The 26015-nt window shown below is 42.0% G+C and overlaps 1 protein-coding gene across 5 annotated transcripts in view; it reads right to left on the bottom strand.

Annotated features, from left to right (window-relative positions):
* WDR93 (WD repeat domain 93) overlaps window positions 1-26015 on the bottom strand; it is a 50260-nt gene that overhangs the window by 9342 nt on the left and 14903 nt on the right. For 3 of the 5 annotated variants that reach the window (XM_082388358.1, XM_082388356.1, XM_082388357.1), the window contains 11 exons: window positions 20146-20242; window positions 17986-18101; window positions 15153-15191; window positions 12149-12233; window positions 8484-8655; window positions 6219-6289; window positions 5555-5641; window positions 4385-4504; window positions 3841-4054; window positions 1941-2004; window positions 98-254 (listed from right to left, as the gene is read on the bottom strand). In XM_082388358.1, the coding sequence (XP_082244484.1) occupies window positions 98-254; window positions 1941-2004; window positions 3841-4054; window positions 4385-4504; window positions 5555-5641; window positions 6219-6289; window positions 8484-8655; window positions 12149-12233; window positions 15153-15191; window positions 17986-18101; window positions 20146-20242 (1222 nt within the window). The remainder of the gene's footprint in view (window positions 1-97; window positions 255-1940; window positions 2005-3840; window positions 4055-4384; window positions 4505-5554; window positions 5642-6218; window positions 6290-8483; window positions 8656-12148; window positions 12234-15152; window positions 15192-17985; window positions 18102-20145; window positions 20243-26015) is intronic. The other 2 variants (XM_082388359.1, XM_082388360.1) reach the window with 1 other exon arrangement.

The following is a 26015-nucleotide window of genomic DNA, read 5'->3' as shown; positions in this document are numbered from 1 at the left end:
GGGTCACCCTATGCTTTCTGAGAGGACTGAGAAATTCAGGGAAACGGTCAGCAGGCCACAGGTCTGGGCAGCAGCCCTCACGATCCCCCTTCCGTACCTCGGAGCAGGAAACACGGGTGGTGTAAAGACACGCCAAACACTGGCTTCCAGGGGACCGCCAGGTGGTAGGACCTTGGGGGAGCAAAGGCGCAGACGATCTGCGGCTTGGCCACATCCATGAGGTGCACAGAGCCATTGCTGGAAAAGATCAGCACCTGGGGAGCAAAGAGATGGTGAATGGGGACTTCTCCACTCTGTCACTCACCCCCGTGTGAAATAAGAAAAGCAGCTAGAAATAAAAAAGGAACAGAGAATTTTTTCACTCTTGGCACCCAGCCTGTGGCCCCAGCCAGACCGTTCAGGGGACAGCAGCAATGTGCGTGTTTGCTCCTATGGAGCCTCCAGCAGCAGCTGGCCGGCCCCAGGGCTGTGTCTGTTCCGGGCCCGTCCTTCCCCACTTGGCCCTGCTTCTCTTGCTCCTTCCCCCTCCACACGGCCAGGATTCAGTTCTGCATCTGTGCCGTACCCTTTCCTCCCACCTCCTCGGGGACTGTTCAAGCCAACGCCGCTCCTGCCCTGGGATGGAGCTGAGGCCTCTCTCCTGCCTGGGCTCTTTCCTCTCTGTAGATGAACATACTAAACTCACCGCCATCTTTAAAACCCCCCTTGACCCTACATCCTCTTCCCGCTGCCACACACTCAGACGCCTGAGAGAGCCTCTCCTCGCCCTCCCTGCACCCCGACCTCCCCTGCTGTCCCCCTTGCCATGGACACTGGTCTCCACAAAGTACTCGGTTTCTCTTCAGCACAGGACCCTGTGCTCTGGCTTTCTTCCAGTCCTTCTCCCTGAGCCGCCAGGAGCCCCCTCCTGGTTTTCCTGGGGCGCCCCTGTCCGTCACTTCATGAGCTCATTTTCCCTGTCCCGGAAGACTTACAGTGTAAGTGATGGTAGCGCCCCCGGGAACCTCTTCTCTACGCACCTCCTCGCTCTGGCCAGCCGCGCTGCTCCCCACGGCTTTAACTACCGCTAACCGGCTGCTGAGCACAGAATCTACGCTTTCAGCCCTGGACTCTCTCAGAGCCTCCTCTGGGGGTCCTGTAGGCCCCTGACTCCTGGCAGGGCCACACAGGGAATCACAGGCTTTCCCTCCAGGCCTGTGTTTCCTTCAGTGGCCCTGTAGGGATTAGAGAATCAGCTCCACAAGCCGAGAGCAGCCTCAGTGCCTCCCTGTCCTCTGGCTGCAGCCCAGGCAGCCCTGGGCTGTGGGGCCCGTCTCCTCACTAACGCCGCTCCACTCGCCGCTCTGCCCTAGACACAGTTGGAGGTCCCTGGCTCCAACTCCCCTCTAAGCTTCACGCTCCATCCCAGACAAGGGCCCCTCTGCCCCCACCCCCCAGCCTCTTCCCTCTCCACACCCCACAGGAGTCTGATCCTGCAGCTCCTTGAACTTCCTGCCGGCCTGGGACACGGTGTTCTCTCGCCTGTATGGTGCTGCCCTCTTAGTGCCCGTGGCTCAGCTCACTGCCCATCACTTCCTCCCCACCGACCTCTGCAAGCTGAGTTAGGAGGCCCCTCTCTCCGTTCCACAGTATCCTTTGCATGATATATCACAGCCTTTCTCAGGTTCTATTGCAGGTGCTTGGGGGCTCGCCTGTCTTCCCAACTGAACTGTGAGCTCCATGAGGGCAGGTGCTTTCTCCTTCGTGTCAGTGCCCAAAGCTAGTCTAGTGCCCAGCACACAATAGGCCTTCAACAAATATTGGGTTGGCCAAAAAGTTCGTTCGGGGTTTTCCCTGAGGTGGGATTAAAAACCCGAACGAACTTTTTGGCCAGCCCAGTATTTTTGGAAGGAATAAAGAATACATTCACTAAAGAGGAATGAGGGGCCTGAGGAACCTACCATGCCAGGTAAGGCTTGGACTGGGGCCACTGCACAGATGGCTTCATCCAGGTGCTTCACAGGCCTATAGGAAACAAGACACACAGACATCCAGACTTGAAGACTTCAAGTTTTGCTATCCTCTCCTAGGCATATATCCTGGAGAAATTCTTGTCTATAAGCATCAGGAGGCATGTCAGAGATGTTCACAGCAGTGAAAACTGGGAACAATCTAAATAAATCATTGGTAGGAGAATGCTTAAGTAACTGTGTTACATTATACGATGGGATACAATAAAGCAACAAAAATAAAAGAGCTGGAGCTACATACAACATGTATGGCTCTCATGAACAATATCACAAAGCAAGTTACAGAATAAATAGCATTGAAAAACAAGTTGGAGAATATACATAATATGATTCCACTTACAGGTCCCCTAAAATATGCACAGCTAAACAATATATTGCTTGGAGATACAGTCATATGGATATGGTTAATTCTTAAAGGAAAACAAAGAAATGATGAATTTAGGAAAACATAAATAAATTTTAAAAAAAAGAAAAAAGAAAAAAGGGACTTCCCTGGTGGCACAGTGGTTAAGAATCTGCCTGCCAGTGCAGGGGACACGGGTTCAATCCCTGGTCCGGGAAGATCCCACATGCTGCGGAGCAACTAAGCCCATGCACCACAACTACTGAGCCTGCGCTCTAGAGCCCGTGAGCCACAACTACTGAGCCCGCGTGCCACAACTCCTGAGCCCACACGCCTAGAGCCTGTGTTCCGCAACAAGGGAAGCCACTGCAATGAGGAACGTGTGCACAGCAACAAAGAGTAGCCCCTGCTCACCGCAACTAGAGAAAGACTGCGCACAGCAATGAAGACCCAGTGCAGCCAAAAATAAATAAAGTAATAAAAAAAAAAAAGAAAACAATGTGGTAGTTTGAAAAAAAAAAAAAGTAGACATAATATTTGGCAGTAACTCCCACTAAAAAGGTGGAGTCTATTTTTCTGCTGCTTAAATGTGGGTGTGGCCAGGTGACATGCTTTGTCCAGTGTCAGAGGCTTGGAAAGCATCAGTGAACCTCGCTGGCTTCTGGGAGCCCTCAGGCTACCAGGTGACGGAGCCTGAGATGGTCTGCAGGAGAGGCCGAAAGGAAGAGTGCCCCGGACAACAGCTGCCAACTGCCTGGTACGTGAGTGAGGCCGGCTTAGACATCCAACCCCTAACCGAGCTGCCAGCTGCCCAAAGGCACCTGTGAGAGCCAAGGCGAGACCAGCCCATAGTACTGACTGCATCAGAGACTAAACGCTGACTGTTTTCTTAAGCCATTAAGTTGTGGAGTGGTTTGTTATGTGTAGCAATAGATAATTAAAAGGTGGTTAACTTGGAGGAGGAGAGAGAAGGATGTGATCAGGAAGAAGCACACAGAGAGTCTTAACTGAATTGGAGATGATCTATTTCTTAAGCTCAGTGATGGGTACAGTGTAGTTCTCACCACCCCCCCGATATGTATGCTAAATACACCCCCTCACACATATTGTACAGATCATTTGCCTGCATAAAATAGTTCACAATTTAAAAGAGAGAGAGAGACCCTTGGAGAAACTGATAAAAAACTATTTTGGCAGAAATGACCCTCTTCCTGGTCATGTGGGATATGAAAGATGTCATTTGTGCCATCATACAATTTATATATATATATATATATATATATATATATATATATATATATATATATATATATATATATATATATACACACCCACATGTAAAAGACATTGGTGATCTTGAGAAGCTCACTGGGAAAGTGATGACTAGAGGGAAAGTGGACTCTAGGCTGAGAGATTGTCAGTTTTTACCATTAAATAGCATCATCTGTCTGGCAGATCATGTACCCACCCTGCCCTCAAGCCACTGACCTCTCCACCAGCACACTGAGGGTGGGTCTTTGGGTCCCCGTGGCTGCCACCAGATGGAGAGAAGCATCTGTACACAGTACCACACATTTCATTTGGGATTTCACTGGACCCTCGGGATACATGTTCTGTCCTTTGTGGACTAAGAAGTATTTCAGGAAGTGAATGCTTTGGCAGAGACATCTTTCAGGAAGAGCGATGACCCCAAGAGAGAGTCCTGGAGAAAGTAAAGGCACAAGCAGGTCAGAAAAGGGGGAAGAGGGAGGCAGCCATGGGCGCAGGGTCTATGACCAGCAAGAGTGTGAGGGACGTGAGGGCAAAACCAAGCAATGAGCATCCCCCGAGGGTGAAGGCAATAAACCCCAATGTCCGAGGGGAGCCCCCTTCAGGGGGACCCCTTCTAAGTATTTGGGGGAACCAAACCCATGGAGGGGGGCAGGGTCAGCACTGGAGCAGAGGGAAGGAAGCTACAACGCAGCCAGGTACTGACTCTAGCCATCAAATGTGTATCAGAGGGACGGCGGTATTAGGCAGCTGTGGGGCTCACCTTCGGCTAGGTCCCACAGTGTGAGCACACCATCCTCGCAGGCCAGCACCAGGTAGGAGTAGCAGCCGCTGAGCTGAGACACCGCAATGGGTGCAGCACAGGGCCACACGCCCTCAGGGTCTAGTGGGGAGGACACCACTCACCAGGCTGCCCCCCGGACCCCGCCCCCACCCATCACCTCCACCTGGACAACATGAGACCCAGACTAGTCTGCCTGTCTGGACTCACCATCTCTCTCCTCTCTGTGCAATGCTGTCTCCTTCCTCAGGATAATATATTTAACAACAAGTTACACCATTATTATACTACAGCTGACATTGAATGAGTACTTAGTAGGTGCTAAACAGCATGGTAGGCACTTTAATGCATTATTTCATTTAATTCTCACAAGGACCCTATGAGGTGGGTCCTATTAGTACCCCTGTCTTACAGATGAGGAGACTGAGGCAGAGAAGTAAGTGACTTGCCCAAGGTCATATAAGCCCGGTCATTACGGAAGTTGAGATGAGAAGCCAGGTTGCCTGGGAGAGGGATGGAAGGAAAGAAATTCTTCCCTTGTGAGTTTTTAAACTTTACTTCTGAGATATAACTCTGAAGTACAACATAGTGTTGTACTTCAAGGAATTCTCACAAAAGTGAACTTGCTCATGTAACTGCCTCCATGAGTTTGTAAAAAACCACCACCACCCATATTTCCTAAGTGCCTTTCAATTTCAAAGAGCTTTCACATACAGAAACTCTGAATTTTGCTATTCACAACAAATGCATGCAGTGGATAACAATGGTGTAATTGAGTAGTTTTCTGTTTTGGATGAGAAAACGGGATTGGGGTGTGAAGTGACTGGCCTGAGACTACACAGTTCGCAGACAGTTGTGCTGGGACGGGCCCTCTGGTGCCAAGCCCACCTTCTTTTTACCTTCGTTGTCTAAGGAGCCCTGTGGACCTGATGGGGCTCTGTCCCTATGGACCTGTCATCTTTAAGAAACATGACAGTTCAGAAACAGAGCCTTGGGATCACACCACAGCTGCCATGCCACCCACTCTGCCTGCACAACTCTGGTCCCCTAAAGCCACGCTGCTGTGTCAGTCACGTGCTCTCAGCTAAGCTGAAGAAGGACATGTTCTCAGAGCCCTGAGCTTAGGCCACTCCCATCTCGGCAGTAAAGTACCAGCTTTATCCTTCAGCGTTCGGTTAAGTGAATAGAGGAAGAAGTTGTGACTCCCAGTCCAGTGTACGCCAATGACACAGGCTACCCCTGGGAAAGAAGAGAGGAAATGGGCATTACGTAAGGAGTCTGGGTGGCCTTTGGTTTGTGTGAAGGGATTTGCCCAAGAGGAAGTCAGTTTGAAATGGTTCGTTCTAATGGGCAGCACCCAACTGAAGGGTGAGCTTCCAGATGAGGGGCTGGGCCCCGCCCCAGGAGGGCTGTTCCTAGGGCCAAGTCGCCTTCCTGTGCAGGGAGTGCAGGGAGGATGGTCACAACTGCCCCTCAGCTGCTTTCACATCTTCTAGATAATTCATGTCCACTTGGCTGTCAGTGTTTTAAGTAACATTTTCTACAAAATTCTGAATTCATATCCAGAAGCAGCCTGGCAGGACGTGTGTGCACACCGTCCTCTGTGGCAGCTCACTCCCTGAAGACAGTGCCAGCCCCCATATCAGGGGATCTGGGCTCGGGGGCCACAGGTCCAACCAGAAACCATTAAGCTGCAGCTGGCAGCCGACTCTCCACCTCATTCCCTCCCAGCAGGCAGGGTGTGCTGTGCACAATTTCCCTAGGACGGCTCGCCAAGCGTTCCCCCAAGGTGACCACCTGCTTCACGTTCATTTACCTGGGGGGCTCTTGACTTCCGCTGGCATTGCAATTACGCAGCTAGGAAGGAGGAAGTGGAACGTGGCCATACTGGGAAAGAAAGAGACACTGGTCAGAGCCATGGCAGACTCCTTGGCAAGGAGAAATGCTGGCAGAGTCTTGGTAGTAAGACCAGAAATGGGTAGTTCAGATGGACCTTCCCAGGAGTTCAGGACCATGAGGCAAATCACATTCTATGTGCTGGTCCTGGTGAGGGCAGGGCAGGTGGAGCGGTGGGAGTTATTCCCAGGCCAGGAACAGCACCCAGTGTGGGCAGATCCCTTCCCCAAGGGATCTTGGGGAAGATCCCTTAATGCCAGACTTGGGTGAAGTGCATAAATGCTCCTATCCTGGGAGCAGTACAACCAGTGGTGTGCTGATAAGTTGGCACTCTTAAAAAAACCCCCAAAAACCCTATTTCCTGATTTACAGGGTTCGTAGCTTTTTGTGGTATAAATACTCCCACTATGGACGGTTACCAGTGGTTTAATGACTGGCTTGCAAAATTCCTAAATACCTCGCTGGGCAGCACAGCACTGAACCTTACTGGGTTCCAGTTCAGGCCTCAGGTAGTTTCTGTTAGGGCCTAGCCCTGGGACTTTGTGTGAAGTGAGAAAATTCAAGGCCCACTTGACGGCAAGATGAGAGGTTTCACTTCCCATGTGAAGCAAGAACATCCCTGAGACCCACAGTCGCCGTGAGGAGAGCTGGTTCCTGAACCTGCTCCGCCAGATACTTCAAGGACTTGGGCTCAGTTTTTACAATCACTGAGGCCTACCTGCTGACCGAGATTAGAAAGTAATGTTTTAATAATTACACATTAATATATTACATTTAGAAAGACTGGATGGAAATGGAGAAAAATATTAATAGTGGTGACTTTCATTTGTTGAGACGTGGATGGATCTAGAGACTGTCATACAGAGTGAAGTAAGTCAGAAAGAGAAAAACAAATATCGTATATTAATGCATGTATGTGGAACCTAGAAAAATGGTACAGATGAGCCGGTTTGCAGGGCAGAAGTTGAGACACAGATGTAGAGAACAGACATATGAACACCAAGGGGGGAAAACTGTGGTGGGGTGGGGATGGTGGTGTGCTGAATTGGGCGATTGGGATTGACATGTATACACTGATGTGTATAAAATTGATGACTAATAAGAACCTGCAGTATAAAAAAACAAACAAAACAACTAATACTAAACTTTCATTGGGTTATTTGTATGGAAATATGTTAATATAAATGTTTCAGACATTACATGAAATTTCTAAAAATCTTATATGTTCTGGTATAATGTTATAAGTCATAATTCTAGTTATTACTTTAAAATGTATATCTCAGAAATAACTAAATTTCCTTGTCAATTGCAAAAAAAAAAAAAAAAGTGGTGACTTTTATTTCCCTCTTGAGGATCATCTGTGCTGTCTAGATAATCAGGAAAACAAATTTTTTTAAGGAGACGCTATCACACAAAAAATTATAAAATAGGGAGTTCCCTGGTGGTCCAGTGGTTAGGATTCAGTGCCTTCACTGCCGTGGCCCGGATTCAATACCTGGTCGAGGAACTGAGATCCTGCAAGCCACGTGGTACGGCCAAAAAAAAAAATTTCTAAAATAAACTCTACTTCTCATCTCCATAGATGTCTATGCCTTCTTTAAAATCTATGTTATCAGCCTTTGTTCGAGCTATATTTAGACAATCTCCATACAACTTTTTTTTTTAAGGAATTTTTTCTTTTTAAAAGAAATTTAATTAATTAATTATTTTATGGCTGCGTTGGGTCTTCGTTGCTGTGCGCGGGCTTTCTCTAGTTGCGGTGAGCGGGGGCTACTCTTCGTTGTGGTGTGCATGCTTCTCATTGTGGTGGCTTCTCTTGTTGCGGAGCATGGGCTCTACGTGTGTGAGCTCAGTAGTTGTGGCTTACCGGCTCTAGAGAGAGCAGGCTCAGTAGCTGTGGTGCACGGGCTCAGTTGCTCCGTGGCATATGGGATCCTCCCAGCCCGGGGCTCGAACCCGTGTCCCCTGCATTGGCAGGCGGATTCTTAACCACTGCGCCACCAGGGAAGTCCCTCCATACAACTTTTCAAAAGACTTTTCTGAAGTTCTCAGAAAAGTCCCCCAAACCATCCAGAGCTTTGAGACCTTGAATTAATTCAGGTCCTTGGGTTGATTCCTGCGTGTGCCCAGAGAGGAGAAGCTCCCAGGGAGGAGGCGTTCTGGCTGGGCCCCCTCCATGGCTCACCTGAGCGGCTCCTCCTCCCACTCCCCATCCAGGTACTTCTTGAAGGTGGCGTTGAAGATTGCCGCCTGCTGCTCCCACTGACTGCCCTTGATGAAGTGATTCTGCCCAGAGCCCAGCCCACAGCAGTCCTCTATCTTTGCAAAGACTTCCAGGGGGCTTTTAAATGTGGTACCTAGGTTGAAAATATTCCAGAATTGGTCAAACCATCTGACTTCCTCCTTGTTGATTTCCCCCTTCTCCTCCATGCTTCCCAGTTTCCTGCAGAATCTCTCATCCTCAGAAATCTGTTCTTGCTTTGCCCAGGTGTTCAGTCTTCTTCCCAGCCTCTCTCCTACTCCACCAGCTCACGGAGCACAGGCAAAGGGCAGCTGCTTTCCTCCTCCCACTTCTCCATCTCCATCCTGCCGTCATTTCCTGTTTCCAGACTACAGAATCTCCAGAGGCCAAGGACATGTTCACGAGTCACTAGAGGCCTTAGATCACTGTTGCTGTCTCCCCAGCTCAGCAAGGCCCCAAATCTGCCATTACTCGTGCTATTCAGCTGCTGCTGCGGACCTACATTCGACAGTCCCAGCCTCCTCCTGTGCTTACATTTATCCAACTACCTTCCTTTAAAAAAGTCTCCTTTCTCTGACAATCACTTTTCTTATCACTCTCCTTCCCAATAACCTTGCATTTCCTTCTTTTTCATCTGCTCCTAAATCCACAGTAAAACTAAGTGATTTATTTTCTGGGTTCACAGCCCAACTTTCAGAACTTCTGAAAGTGCCCAGGTCCCTCAAGTTGCCCAGGAGGTCTCACTGTGCCCCAGGTCTCCTTCCCCAGAGGCAGCCATTGTTATCAGTTTCTTGCATAAATTTCTAGAAAGAGGCTCCTTCTAGATGGCAATCTATTATTATGTTATATAATATATACAGTATTATATTATATTTTTTATATGTATTACATGTACATTTGTATATATTTTATAAACAAATGATAGCATATATCAACTAGCAGTCCTCAAAATGTGGTCCCAGATCAGCAGGGATCTGGCAGGGTTAGAAATGAAGGTTCTCAAGCCCCACCCCAGACCTACTGAAACAGAACCTCGGTGGGTGGGGCCCAGCAATTTGGGTTTTAACAAGTCCTCCAAGTGAGTCTGATCCAGCTAAAGTTTGAGAATTGCTGTCATACACTAGAACCCTTGCATTTTGACTTAACAAAATGTCTTGGGAGATCTCTTCATTTCAGTACTATAGATCTTCTTTGTTGTTCATTGCTTATTTTCATTTAGTAAATCTTTTTCTTGTCGTGAAATATAACACATTCAGAAAAGAGCATAAAAATATATCTTAATAATTTATTATAAAGCAAACATCTGTCTCTACTGAGGTCAAGAAACAGATTATCACCCCTCCCTAAAACCTTCCCAAGGGCCCTTCTCCAGTCATAACCCCCTGGGAAGAGCGGCAACCATTCTCTTGGCTTTTATGTAATCACTTCATGACATTTATTTTACTTTTGCTACCTAAATATGAATCTAAACACTACAGCTTTGTTTTGCCTGATTTTGAGCTGTACACAATGGAATTACACAGTGTTAACTCTATATGTGCCCTCTTTTGCTTAATATTGTTTGTGAGATTTATCCATTTTGTTGTGTATAGCTGTAGTTTGTTCATTTTCATTGCTGTATAATATTCCATTGAGTGAACTACAGTTTATTTATCTGTTCTTTTATTGATGGATATTTCAGTTGTTTCATGGTTTGGGGCTATTGGAAATCATGTCATTATTATCATTCTTGTACATGCCTCCTTGTACACATTTACTTGCAAGCCTATCAGGTATACACCTAGAAGTAGGGTGACCAATTCATTCTGGTTTGTGCAGGAGTTTCCCAGTTTTAGCACCAAAGGCCTCACATCCCGGGAAACCCCTTAGTCCCAGGCAAAATGATATTCTTGGTCGCCCTACCTAGGAGTGTAAATGCTGGGTCATAAGATATAACTTATCTTCAACGTTACCAGATAATGCTAAACTGTTTTCCAAGGTGGTTGTACTGACTTTCATTGCTAACTGTAATGTATGGGAGGTCTGATTATTCCACATCCTCACCAACTTGGTATGATTAATCTCTTTTAATCTTAGCCATCCTGGTGGGTGTGGAGTGGTATCTCATTATGGTTTTAATTTGCATTCCTGATAACTAATTTTGTTGAGCACCTTTTTATATGTTTATTGGCCATTTGAATAATCTCCTGCCTGTTTTATACTGAATGATCTGTCTTTTTCCTAACAATTTGTAGGAATTCTTTATATAGTCTGGATGTGGACCATTCATAAGTTTTACGTGTTTTGCAAATATCTTCTCCCAATACATGATTTGTTCTTTCATGTTTTTAATGATGTCTTTGGATGATTAGAAGTCCTCAATTTTAATGTAATCAAACTTATCAACTTTTCTTTTATTATATATAAGTACTTCTTGTGTTTTGTTTAAAAAGTCTTTTCCTATCCAGAGGTCATAAAGATATTGACTTATTTTCTAAAAGTTTTATTGTTTTGTCTTTCATATTTACTTCTATGATTCATCTGGAATTTAATTTTGTATATCATATGAGGCAGGGGTCAAGTTTCACTTTTGTTTCCATATAGACAACCAGCATCATTTACTGAAATGACCATTCACTACTCTGTAGCACCACCTCCATCAGGTATCAAGTGTCCATTTATGCTTAAGTTTGTCCTGGCCTCTCTATCCTGTTTTATTAATCTATTTTTCTATTACTATTTCTATCTGTTTATATTTCTGTATTTTATATATATTTCTATTATTCACTCATCTCTTTTTCTACCTTGTCTTAATTACTGTGGCTTTATAATAAATCTTGATGGAGCAAATCATATCACCATGTTCTTTTATAAGAGTGAATTGGCTATTCTTGGTGTTTTGCATTTCTCTCTTCGTTTTTAATGGTTGTAAAGTATTCTGAGTGTACCAGATTTATCTAACCAGTCTTTTGCCTCTAGAAATAGCACTGCAGTGAACATTCTTGTAGGTATATCTTTGAGGTCATATGTGAATATTGAGAGGATAGACTCTATGTCCCGTGTCTACAGTGGACTTCCCCTCTGCTCCTCTTAACCAACTCCCACTTATTCTTCAAAACCTTCCCAAATGTCCCTTCTTCTGGTAAAGCCTCTGCCTATTCCCTGGGCAGAGTTAGTTACTCCTTCCTCTATGTTTTCATGGCCCTGGATGTTCCCCATTGTTGCACTTATCATATCCTACTATGGTGGTTTCCTCCTATTCTCTCTTGGTACACTAGCAGCTTTTAGAGCACAGGAGATGTGTCTTACTCATCTTTGTGCTTGGTGTAGTATTGGCACTGATGAATGAACTAACACAGGAATGTAGGAATGAATGAACTCCACTAGCACTTGGGAAAGATGTCTCTTTCCTGATATCCCAATTCTGTTAGTATCCTTGTAACATTTATATTTTTAATCTTTAGGTCTCAGAGCTTATGAATTAAAAAATTATCTTCAGAACTATACTTGTCAATTAGATATTGCCGCCAATAAATGGAAAAGATGGGAAATGTGGAGAAAGGCAGAGAAAGAAAAAACTAAGAAATCAATGGCAAAAGGAAAGAGAGTATTCATTGAGTTATACCTACCTGCAACTGGTTTGGGTGGTTTGATTTTCATTATGTAAACTGGAAGACTCAACTTAACATCTCCTCTAAAAGAAATGTTTATATCCTACAATAAGGAAAAGGCACAGCTAATAAGCCAACAAAGGAGATAACACTGCATCATTAAAAACACTCATTTCAAAAGAAGGCAGAAAAAGAGGAATAAGGAAGAAAAACAGGTGGGACAAATAGAAAGTAAATAGCAAAGTGGTAGATTTAAACCTAAACATATCAATAATCACATTAAATATAAATGGCCTAAACACCCCAATTAAAAGGTAGAGATTGACAGACTGTATAAAAAGGCAAGACCCAACGATATGCTGTCAAAAAGAAACTCATTTTAAATATAAAGACACCAATATATTAAGAGTAAAAGTATAGAAAAAAGATACATCTTGTAAACTGATCAAAAGAAAGCTGGGGTGGCTGTATTAATATCTGACATAATAGATTTCAGAGCAAAGAATATTACCAGGGATCAAAGAGTCATTGAATAATGATAAAATGGTCAAATCTCAAGGGGACATAAAATTCTAAATGTTTAGGCACCTAATAACAGAGCTTCAAAATACAGGAAGCAAAAATTCTTAGGTGTGAAAGCAGAAATAAATAAATCTACAATCTCACAGATTTCAAAACTCTTTTCTCAATAATTGACAGAATAAGTAGACAGAAAATCAGTAAGAATCGGAAGGGAAAGCAGTGAGGATATAGAAGACTTGAATAACTTGGACCAACAACAACAAGAATACACATTCTTTTCAAGTGCACATAGAACACTTACCAGGATAAACCATATTCTGGGCATAAAACAAGTCTTAATAAATTTGAAAGGTTTCAAATTATATGAAGTATGTTCTCTGATCACAATGGAATTAAGTTAGAAACCAATAAAAGGAAAAGAAAGATGTCTGGAACATCTCAAGTATTTGGACACTAAATAACATGCTTCTAAATAATCCATTGGTCAAAAAAGATATAAAAAAGCAAATTAGGAAGTATTTTGAAGTATTTTCAAAAATGAGAATATTACATATCAAAATTTAAAGGAAGCAACTAAAGCAGTACTTAGATATAAGTTTATAGCACTAAATGCCTGTGTCATTCTGCAAAGTTCATAAGGTCTTGGTGTAGGCGAGGACATAGGAATGATAAAGGTCATACACAGGAATGATAAGGTCAGGAAACAAATGGGAAAAGAAGGATTACTCAAAAATATTTGGCAATTGCTATTTTAAAAGAATAGATAAAAGTTGATCTCTTCCTTGCTCCATTCACAAAAGGAACTCCCATGTGTATAAAAGAGTGAAATGTCCAAAAAAAAAAAAACTATGAAAAGTATTAGAAGAAAACACAGGAGAATTTATTTATAACCTTGAGATGGAGAAAGCCTTCTTAAGTGCAATGGCTGTAAAGAAAAGATTAAAAATTCTGGCTATATCAAAATCTAAAACTTCTTTATAACAAAAAAGCACATAAGCAAAGTAAAAAGGGAAACAACAGAGTGTAAGAAAATATATAATGGGCAAAGAATTCACAGGCAATTCACAGAAGATAAAACCTCAATAGCCAATAAAAGTATGAAGAGATTAATGAAAATTAACACGAGATGCCATTTTGTTCCATCAGTTTGCACACACAAAAAATTAATATCAAATTTATCGAGACTGTGGAGAAATACTGATTAAATGTAAATTGTCATGCCATTTTTGGAGGACAATTTAACAGTATCTACATTAAAACTAAAAACGCACATATCCTTCAGAAACACGCGGGTATACAAAGAAGAATTTACAAAGATTTTCATTGCATTATATAAAAGCCACCCTCAGTATCATCAATGGACAAACAGCCAAATAAACTATGGTACATCCTTAATAGGAATAGAACACAGGATGTCAAAAGAATAAGGTAAGTTTATCTGACATTGCAAAACTTTGCCAATAAGTTGATTAGTATAAAAATGCAAATTTGTAAGAAAATATATATAGTATGATGCCACTTATATAGGAGAAAATTCCCATAAAATGAAACTATATTTTTCTAAATAAACTGATATCAGAATAAAAATATACACTGAAGACCTAGAAAACACACACCAAGATAATAATGGTGATGACCTCTGGAGAGGGCTGCTCTATCTGAATTACTTGGCTTTTCCCAGAGTGATGTGTTCACATATTATTTGTATAATTTGAAACATAATGTAATTTTAGAAGGCAAAAAGGAAAGGAATCTAGAAAGAGACTTCCATTTGGAAGTTCACCACTGCTCTTCTGATAGGCCAGAATCCCAAGAGCTAAGCCTATGGAAAGTATGGTATGCTCTCTGCCTCAGAGGGAGAGCCAGGAAGCTCCAGGGAAGCCACTCTGTTCTCTACAGTATCCCAATACAAAGACAACCTCCAACACCAAAAAAAACCCCCTCAGTTTGGTGGATTGGGCTGTTACTTTGACAGGGGCAAATTGGATTTCATGGGGCCTGAAGTATATATGATTTAGGGGTCTTGGTAAGAAAGAGAACACAAAAGTTTGAACACAAAATGCCCATGACCACCCTAATACTACTCAATCTGGGGGAAATTGTGACAGAGGGGAAGTTTGAGCGAGAAGAGATGGTGGTCTTACATGATTATGGTTAAAACATGTTACTTTTTCCAATTTTACAAAAGTACGTGGTCATGTGAACACACTGCTAGGGCCCCTCCTACGGCCTTGGAAGGGGCCATACAAGTGAGGGCCCCTGAAATTTAAGCTCCTTTACCTTCAGGGAAACCCAATTGACTTGGGTCAATTATCCTCAAGGATAGGGGGCTATCTTCAAGGGAATGAGGCACAAGATTAAGTCACAGAGAATCTGAAAATAGTGCCCTGGTAGAACATTTTATTAGTATATTTGATATTTAAGGTAAATTTCAAATCAAAATAAAAATTTCTAACATGTAACTTAAATCTCTTTGGAGATTTTCTTTGACATTTCTTACCGTTTCTAAATTATCTGCAGTCACGGGATCAAGAGTGTTCTGAGGAGAAAAATGAGAAATTATTTCACAATAGGTTTGGCATATGTTCCCCTTCTTCCTTTAATCTTTTGAGATGCTCTTTCTTCCCCCCAATTATTTTCGTGAGATGTGAACTCATCCCGTAGACATGGAGGGCCGGTGTTTGTGTGGTCCTCTGGCCTGCGGATTTTAACACATGATCCTTGTCCTCTAGGATCTTAAAATGTATTTGGGGAAACAAGAAATCATTAGTGACGTTAAGAGGAAATATGAGTAGAGGGGAGGAAATCAATTAGGAGACTATTACAAAAATCTAAGTTGAAGCGAATATGTCTGATTGGCAAAATATATCCATGATGTTGACAATTATATTTAAATAACTATCAATTCACAGGACACGAATTACCACTGTAACTGGCATTAGTTGATTGCTTCTCAGTGTATAGAAACAGCGAATTATGGCAAGAAACCACCCCCATTCCAAGGTGCTTTTCCCACTTGGATAATAAATTAATCCCTCAAAAAATGTATCTGTTGGGCACCAAGTAGGACACCATGTGGTGGTTGATAAAAAGAAGCAGAAGCTATGGTCTTAACAACCTAGAAATTTATCATCTAGTTAGGAGAAAAGGACTTCTATGCACAACCGGATAGTATGTGAGAAGTGTCAAAGAAAGGTATAGAGAATAAATTCCGTAAGAGTTTAGAGGCGGAAGGTCTCTGGGCCAGTAACTCTCCCAGGGATACAAAATCACACCCTGCTATGAAGACATTCACTGGAGAGAAAAGGCATTTACTCACAGCCACTCAATGAGCTCGGCATCACTGAGTCTCAATCTTGGTCTCCTATATTAATAATTTCACTAATTCTTTAGCACCTAATACAGTATGTTTTAAAGGCATGCTCAATGACTATTTGTTGTTGTTGATTAAAAAAATAAGTGCACATCAGATAGATGAGAAAATTTTGTCTTAGGGACTTCCCTGGTGGCACAGTGGTTAAGAATCTGGCTGCCAATGCAGGGGACACGGGTTCAAGCCCTGGTCCGGGAAGATCCCACATGCTGTGGAGCAACTAAGCCCGTGCACCACAACTACTGAGCCTGCGCTCTAGAGCCCGCGAGCCACAACTACTGAGCCCACGTGCTGCAACTACTGAAGCCCATGCGCCTAGAGCCCATGCTCTGCAACAAGAGAAGCCACCGCAATGAGAAGCCCGCTCACCACAACTAAGAGTAGCATCCGCTCGCCGCAACTAGAGAAAGCCTACGCGCAGCAATGAAGACCCAGTGCAGCCAAAACGAAAAAAAAAAGAAAGAAAAAAAAGAAAATTACATCTTAAAATAATATTTACTGAAAAACTATATTTTAAAGACATGGCATGAAGCCCAGGGATCACATATAATTAAACTGAAATGGTAGAGTTCCTACCTTCTAAGAATAAATGAAGAATGCATGTATTCCTATACAGTGAGTCTCCTACATACAAACGAGTTCCATTCTGAGAGCGTGTTCGTAAGTCCAATTTGTTTGTTAAGTCCAACAAAGTTAGCCTAGGTACCCAACTAACACGATTGGCTATATAGTACTGTACCGTATAGGTTTATAACACTTTTCACACAAATAATACATAAAAAACAAACACAGAAAATAAAGAAAACATTTTTAATCTTACAGTACAGTTCCTTGAAAAGTACAGTAGTACTGGCTACATCTCCGCTGCTTTTACTCTTGCTTCCAGACATCCTGGGCTTGAAATAAAGATACTGTACTACTGTACTCTATACAGTACTGTACAGTAAAGTACACAAAAGCACAACCACTTGTAGAGGATGCACGCACGTGACAATGTACACCAGACGTGTGAACGCATGTTTGCATCTTTGAAAGTTGGAAACTTGAAGGTTCGTATGTAGGGGACTTACTGTATATTTAGAACAACCCTTTTATACCATAATCTGGGGAATTTAGTGGAATGGGAGACATGAAAGGATTATTTCAACCCAGGAGGGAAAAAATATATATCTATTAGAGTCAAAAAAAAAAGACTCTTCCAGAGAAATGCCTGGGAGTGCTCTTGGTGGAGAGGCAACACCTAGACGAGAGAGATACCGGATTCTAATACCTCTGCTTTTTTTTTTTTTCCAAATATATATATATATATGTATGTATATGGGAGTAAAATTGCTTTACAATGTTGTGTTAGTTTCTGCTGTACAATGAAGTGAATCAGCTATATGTATATCTATATCCCCTCCCTCTTGGACCTCCCTCTCCCCCCTCCCCCCCCACCATCCCACCCATTTAAATCTACAAACAATAAATGCTGGAGAGGGTGTGGAGAAAAGGGAACCCTTTTGCACTTTTGCACTGTTGGTAGGAATGTAAATTGATACAGCCACTATGGAGAACAGTAAGGAGGTTCCTTAAAAAACTAAAAATAGAACTACCATATGACCCAGCAATCACACTACTGGGCATATACCCTGAGAAAACCATAATTCAAAAGGACACATGTACCCCAATGTTCATTGCAGCATTATTTACAATAGCCAGGACATGGAAACAACCTAAATGTCCAATGATAGATGAATGGATAAAGAAGATGTGGTACATATATACAACGACACCTCTGCTTCTTAACATCTTATTTTAACCACAGCAAATTGATTTGAGAGACATGGGCCAGTGTGCCTCTTGTCCTCTCTTATTGCCTCCAGAAGGCCTCCTTCATCTTGAAATTGCAAGGAGTTAGGCTAGATGTGGGTCAAGGGTAGGGAGAAACATATCAGTTGAAAACAGGGATGTTGCCTACCAGTTGCAGCTGTCTGACTTTTTTCTTTGGATTTATGGTGAGTTGGGGGTGCTCCACTTCCTTGAGCCAAGACTCCTTAGGCAATTTATACACATCCAGCCAAATATCTCCGGCTCCTGCATTGGGAAACCAAGGAACCATTGAGCAACTGCAAGCAGGCAACAAGTTTCCCCTGAGAAATGGCCCGTCTTCACAGAACCTCTGTGAAGGTTGGCACAGAGACCAGCGGGCACCCTCAGAACAGCAACTTTGACAAACGGAAGGAGATGTAGTTCTGCAATGGTTATTGCCAGTCCTCACTCACGGAGAGCTGCAGAGCTTCTCTTCTCAGGCCACTGCCTCTAAAGGAAACGGGCCTCTCACTCACAGCACTGAGGTAACAGTTTTTAACCAAACTGTCTGTGCTGACTGGTCTCCGTGTTTTCTAGGTTCCAATGGTAAATTCCACTGATGTTTTGTCTCACAGCTATTCCCATCTGGGGAGGAAAGTGGCATATATAGAATCAATAACTGAGAGGGGTATGGCTGAGAAAGGGTTAGAATTGTAAGAGATGCCCCAGAGAATTCTTCTGACCAATATTTGAGGAGATGACAACCCATGGGGTGGTTGTGAGACTATCTCGTCAAAGAAACCTGCTCAGCTTCTATACTGAACTCCTGCCAACCTGGGAAAGGCTACTTTCCTATGATGGGATTCTGGCTAAATGTTTCCTTAAAAAAGTAATCTATATAGACACCTTGATTTCAGACTTCCGGCCTCCAGAGCTGTGAGAGAAAAAATATCTGTTATTTTAGGCCACCCAGTTTGTGGTACTTTGTTACGGCAGCCCTAGGAAACTACTACAGATAGTATATATGTTTCCTTTGATGCATAAAGCATTATAAAATATGTATCTTTCTCCAGCACCTAACATATGAGGGGCCTGGGGCAAGAATATACATGGAGGCCCATACACCTCCTAAATATTTAAAAATGAAAAATCTAAATATTTAAAAATGAAAAATCTAAATATTTAAAAATGAAAAATCAAGTTAACAATCATTTGAATAAAATATGTTCTATCACCACAGGAATAATTGCAAGAGGCAAGATCCAACATTGAATGCTAAAAATGGTGGGCAAAACTTTAAGGAGAGCATAGTCTCCTTAGAGACTAAAGTTTAGAGACTAAACTTTAATGGTGGGCATAATCTCAAAGTATCTCCCCCCAGTTGTTTATCAATCACTGTGGAGATTTCAACATGTCTCAAAATTCTTTGATCCTCCTACAACCAGGAAATGGTGTTTACATCCTCTCCCCTTGAGTGTGGTCTGGACTTAGAGTATGGAAAGGGAAAAACAGTAGCTCAACAGTGGAGGAAGCTGGCAGATCACTTTAACTAAGTGATCAAGGTTAACATCAGCAGTAGTGCTATCACATATACCCCTGATATAATACAACAAAAAGTTCCTTTGTGGGACTTTCCCCCAAATCCTTAACCCTGGTTGAATCATGAGAAAAAATTCAGACAAACTGAAATTCAGGAACATTGCACAAAATATCTGACTGGTACTCTTCAAAAGTGTCAAGGTCATGAAAACAAGGCAAGGTCAAGACATCACAAATAAGTACAGACTAATATGACGATGACTAAATGCAATATGATATCCTGGATTGCACCTTGGAGCAAAAAAAATTAGATTAGAAGAAAAACTGGCAAAACGTGAAAAAAAAAAACTGTAGTTAATAGTATTATACCAATGTTATTTACTTAATTTTGACAACTGTACCATGGTTTTGTTAAATGTTGGTATTAGGGAAACTGGGTGAAGGGTATAAGGGAACTCTGTCCTATCTTTGCAACTCTTTTGTAAATTATTTCTAAATAAAATGTTTGGGACTTCACTGGTGGTCCAGTGGGTAAGACTCTGCGCTCCCAGTTCAGGGGGCCCGGGTTCAATGACTGGTTGGGGAATTAGATCCTGCATGCTGCAACTAAGAGTCCACATGCCACAGCTAAGAAACCCGCATTCCACAATAAAGATCCGGCATGCTGCAAGTAAGACCTGGCACAGCCTAAATAAATAAATAAATGAAGTTTAAAAGGTTTTGGAGAAAAGTGATTATCTGGAAGAGACTGCAAATCTGAATCTTCTTAAGAGCCTTTGGTTAATCTTACCTTGTAGGAGGAAGGCTGCAAAGTCCCCTCCTTCAGAAATCTCCATCTTTATACAGGTGGTTTGCTTGCTGGTATCATCCTGAAAAGAAGAGAGATACTGAGAGAGGAAGTTCAGCCTGATGACAGAAGAGAATGTATTTCAGGGCTTTTTGTAGTTCACACCAGGGAAATAAATCCTTTTAAAACTTGAGGCATAAAAAGATGCCTCAAACTGCTTCAAACTTTCCATTTTTGTACAGGAATTAGATAAAATTATAAGTAAAGAAGTGGAACTCAGTTTTCTGTCTAAATGGTTTTGGACTTATTTCCTGGTTTCTTAAATACTCCTGATGATTTGTAGTGATTTCATACTATCTGATCTCCTGGTCAGGTTTGCAAACCCTACAGACCTATGCCACCACTCAGGTATTCAAAATGAGCTGAAACAAGTTCTACATGACACTGAAAACTCTGGTCAGTTGCTTGAAAAAAGGCTCTGTCTAGGGTACTGTAGTGTCATAGTCTGATTGGGCTGCTAAAACAAAATACCATAGACTGGGTGGCTCATAAACAATTAACATTTATTTCTCACAGTCCTGGAGGTTGGAAATCCAAGATTTCCAAGGATTTCTGGCAGATTCAGTGTCTGGTAAGACCTAGCTTCCTGGCTCATAGACCGCCTGCCACCTGTGGCTGTGTCCTCACATGGTGGAAGGGTTGAGGGAGCTCTCTTGGTCTTATAAGGGCACTAATCCCATTTATGAGGACTCTGCCCTCGTGACCTAATCACCTCCCACATTGGGGATTAGGATTTCAACATGAATTTTAGGGGGACACAAGCATTCAGTCCATATTAAGTAGAGATTGAATGTAACCCTAGAATGAAACCTGCTCAAACTTTGGGCCAGGTGAAAAAGACTCAATGTGTACGGTTGTGCTATACATTTAAGGAGCTCTAAGACTAGCAACATAAGGTGGCTAGACTAATTAGGCTGGTGAGCCCGCTAAATTATTTAAGGAGAATGAGTTTTAAACATTTTTAATTTTTGTTTTTCTTTCATTTTATTTTTATTTTTATTTCATTTATTTATTTGGCTGCACCAGGTCTTAGTTGTGGCACGCAGGATCTTTAGTTGTGGCATATGGGATCTTTAGTTGCTGCATGTGAACTCTTAGTTGTGGCATGTGGGATCTAGTTCCCTGACCAGGGATTGAACCCGGGTCCCCTGCATTGGGAGCACGGAGTCTCAGCCACTGGACCACCAGGGAAGTCCCTCATTTTCTTTTTTAAAAAATTGGAGTATATTTGATGTACAATATAGTTATTAACAATTTTAAAAGTTTATACTCCATTTATAGTTATTATAAAATATTGGCTATATTCCCCATATTGTACAATATATCCTTGTAGCTTATTTTATATGTAATAGCTCGTACCTCTTAATCCCGTACCCTACCCCTATATTGCTCCTCCCCACTTCCCTCTCCCCACTGGTAAGCGTTAGTTTGTTCTCTATATCTGTGAGTCTGCTTCTTTTTTGTTATATTTACTAGTTGGTTACATTTTTTAGATTCCACATATTAGTGATATCAAACAGTATTTGTCTTTCTCTGTCTGACTTTTTTCACTTAGCATAATACCCTCCAAGTCCATCCATGTTGCTGCAAATGGCAAAATATCATTCTTTCTTATGGCTTAGTAGTATTCCATTGTGTGTGTGTGTGTGTGTGTGTGTGTGTGTGTGTGTGTGTGTGTGTGTGTCTTCTTTATCCATTCATCTGTTGATGGACTCGTAGGTTGCTTCCATATCTTGGCAATTGTGAATAATGCTGCTAAGAACATTGGGATGCATGTATCTTTCCGAATTAGGGTTTTTGGGTTTTTTTCCATTATATACCCAGGAGTGGAATTGCTGGGTCATACAGTAGTTCTATTTTTAGTTTTATGAGAAACCTCCACACTGTTTTCCACAGTGACTCCACTAATTTACATTCCCACCAACAGTGTATGAGGCTTCCCTTTTCTTTACACTCTCGCCAACATTTGTTGTTTGTGTTCTTTTTTTTTTCAAACGGCTTTTGTTTTTTGTTTTGTTATTTTTTAATATTTATTTATTTTGGATGCTCTGAGTCTTAGTTGTGGCACACGGGATTTTCATTGCGGCATGTTTAGTTGCAGCATGTGGACGTCTTAGTTGCGGCATGCATGCAGGATCTAGTTCCCCGACAAGGGATTGAACTCAGGCCCCCTGCGTTGGGAGCGCAGAGTCTTACTCACTGGACCACCAGGGAAGTCCCTGTGTTCTTTTTGATAATAGTCATTCTGACAGGTGTGAGGTGATATCTTTTTGTGGTTTTGATTTGCATTCTCTGATGATTAGTGATGTTAAGCATCTTTTCATGTGCTTGCTGGCCATCTGCATTTCCTCTTTGGAAAAATGTCTATTCAATTGTTCTGCCCATTTTTAAATCAGGTTGTTTGTCTTTTTGATGTTGAGTCGTATGGGCTATTTATATATTTTGGAAATTAATCCCTTGGTTGCATCATTTGAAAATATTTTCTCCCATTCTTTTCATTTTGTTTATGGTTTCCTTTGCTGTGCAAAAGCCTTTAAGTTTAATTAGGTCCCATTTGTTTATTTTTGCTTTTATTTCCATTACCCCAGGAGACAGATCCAAAAAAAATATTGCTGCGATTTATGTCAAAGAGTGTTCTGCCTATGTTTTCCTCTAGGAGTTTTATAGTATCCGGTCTTACATTTAGGTCTTTAATCCATTTTGAGTTTATTTTTTTATATGGTGGTAAAGAATGTTCTAATATCATTCTTTTACATGTAGCTGTCCAGTTTTCCCAGCACCACTTACTGAAGATACTGTCTTTCCTCCATTGTACAATCTTGCCTCCTTTATCATAGATTAATTGACCATACATGCATGGGTTTATTTCTGGGCTTTCTATCCTGTTCCACTCATCTATGTGTCTGTTTTTGTGCCAATACCTACTGTTTTGATTACTGTAGCTTTGTAGTATAAAGTCAGGAATTGAGATTCCTCCAGCTCTGTTCTTTCTCAAAATTGCTTTGACTATCTGGGGTCTTTTGTATTTCCATACAAATTTTAAAATTATTTGTTCTAGTTCTGTGAAAAATGCCACTGGTATTTTGATAGCGATTGCATTGAATCTGTAGACTGCCTTGGGTAGTATGGTCATTAAAAAAATATTTTTATTTATGTATTTTAATATCAATTTGTAGGTTATAGAAATTTCAAATGCACATGAAGACAAAAAATAGTATAATGAACCCCATGTATCCATTACTCAACTTCACCCATTATCAATATATGACAAATCTTGTTTTATTATCTCCCAACTTCATTAAATATTTCTATTTAATTAATCCTAGTTCCTTAATACCACTTACTATCCAGTCTGTTTTCAAATTTCCTCAATTGTCTAATAAATACCTCTCCACAACTGGTTTGTTCAAATCAGAATTCATGTGTAACTGATTCACTTTGCTGTACACCTGAAACTAACACAACATTGTAAATCAACTATACTCCAATAAAAATTTTTTTTAAAAAGTCACTATCAAAACTGAGAAATCAGGATTCAAATGAAGTCCATGTATTGTACTGAGTTGGCCAAAAAGTTCATTCGGGTTCTTTTTGTAATGTCTTACGGAAAACCTAAATGAACTTTTTGGCCAACCCAATATTTAGTTAATTTATCTCTTAAGTCTCTTTTAATTTATAACTGTTACCCTATTTGTTTTTCTTTTCACCATTTTTTTGTTGAATAAACCAGGTCATTTGTCCTGTGGAATTTTTCACTTTCTGGATTGGACTGATTGTATCCCATGGCATTGTTTACATGTATTTCCTGTAAACCAGCAACCAGTTCTAGAGGTTTGATTAGATTTAGGCTCAATTAAAACGAAAGGCCAGAATACTCCACAGGTGTTTGGTGTCTCCCTCCGGCATCACATGAGGAGGCTCATAATAGCTAGCTGTTCTTTCTTTTAATAATGTTCATGGTGATCATTGACAACAGGTGTCATCCTGGCTCATCAAATATAAAGTCCCCCATCAGCATTGATGGTCATTACCTAGACCATTACTCTTCAAAATGGCTACAAAACTGATACCCCCAATTCTATCATTCCTTCTGCATTTGTTAGAATTCTTCTATAAAGAAAATCTTTCCATTTTTCCATCATCAACTATTTGATTACCCTGAAATACAGCCTATATGGGAAAGTCAAGATAAATGCTTGATGCTCTCCCTAATCAGTTTTCAGAATACTGTTTGTACCGTAGCAAATTCCAGAGGTAATAATGATGTCCTTAAAAAATATATATGTAATGAATTAACTTTTTTTTTTTTAACACTTTTGGTGTGTTCTAATCCACCAACACTACTTTCTTTGTAATGTCCCTGTCAAGTTTGGATATCACAGTTTTGCTGGTCTCCTAAAATCAGTTGATGAGTATTCCCTGTATTTTTTTTAGAGAGATTTCTTTTTACATAAAATTTAAAAACAGTTAAAGGGACTTCCCTGGTGGCGCAGTGGTTAAGAACCCACCTGCCAATGCAGGGGACACGGGTTCGACCCCTGGTCTGGGAAGAGCCCACATGTCGCGGAGCAACTAAGCCCGTGCGCCACAATTACTGAGCCTGAACTCTAGAGCCCACGAGCCACAACTACTGAAGCCTGCATGCCACAACTACTGAAGCCCACGCGCCTAGAGCCCGTGCTCCGCAACAAGAGAAGCCACTGCAATGAGAAGCCCGCACATTGCAACAAAGAGTAGCTCCCGCTTGCCGCAACTAGAGAAAGCCTGCATGCAGCAACAAAGACCCAACGCAGCCAAAAATTAATATATAAAATAAATAAATAAATAAATAAAAAGAATAAAGTACTTTGTTAAATAAAATAAATAAATAAAAAATAAAAACAGTTAAAGGCACAGATATTAAATGTACAACTTGATGGGTATGGACATATGTATACATCCATGTAACTAACACACAGTCAAGGTATAAGTTCTTTAGTGCCCTGTTTCAGTCAATTACACCTCTATAGGCAACCAACATTCTGCTCTTCCTCACCAACATAGCTTAGTTTCAACTGTCCTTAAATTTCATGTAACTGGAATCATACAGGGCCTCTGCACCCCTTCTCCTTCAACAACATCACACTCCACGGTCTATCTCCTACACGGCAAAGGCACTTCCTGGGTTATTCTTTATGGCAGTCTGTTGTCCAAGTACATCTTCCTTGGTGTCCTTACTGGTGGTGAAACCGTATCTGTTGTTCACAGGAACCATCTGACTGTTCCCCAAACCTTTGTTGCCATAACCTCCTTGTCCCCACCAGCAGGCACAGCTTCTTGCATGGGTGGTGCAGGTGTGGGCAGTGTGGAGGGCTGTGGGCTGCTGGGTCTCCACCTCCTTGCTCAGGGTTGTGGTCATAGTGACTGGGGCCGGCGTGACAGCTGTGGCTCCTCCTGGGGTGTGAGGGCCACTAGGCAGGGCGGCGGTGGGGTTTCTCAGAGCTCTCTGGGGTCCGCTCTCTGCCCCTGATACTGATCAAACTCTAATAGCATCTTTTATTTTTTAAAAATTAATTAATTTTGGCTGTGTTGGGTCTTCCTTGCTGCACGCGGGCTTTCTCTAGTTGCAGCGAGCGGGAGCTACTCTTTGTTGGTGTGCATGGGCTTCTCATTGCAGTGGCTTCTCTTGTTGAGGAGCATGGGCTCTAGGCGCATGGGCTTCAGTAGTTGTGGCACGCAGGCTCAGTATTTGTGGCACACAGGCTTAGTTGCTCCGCGGCATGTGGGATCTTCCCGGACCAGGGCTCAAACCCGTGTCCCCTGCATTGGCAGAT

The sequence above is a fragment of the Balaenoptera borealis genome (assembly GCF_965194805.1).
Source record: "Balaenoptera borealis genome assembly, chromosome: 3".
Taxonomy (NCBI): domain Eukaryota; kingdom Metazoa; phylum Chordata; class Mammalia; order Artiodactyla; family Balaenopteridae; genus Balaenoptera; species Balaenoptera borealis.
Note: the sequence above shows the minus strand (reverse complement) of the source record. Positions and strands in the feature narration are given on the sequence as shown.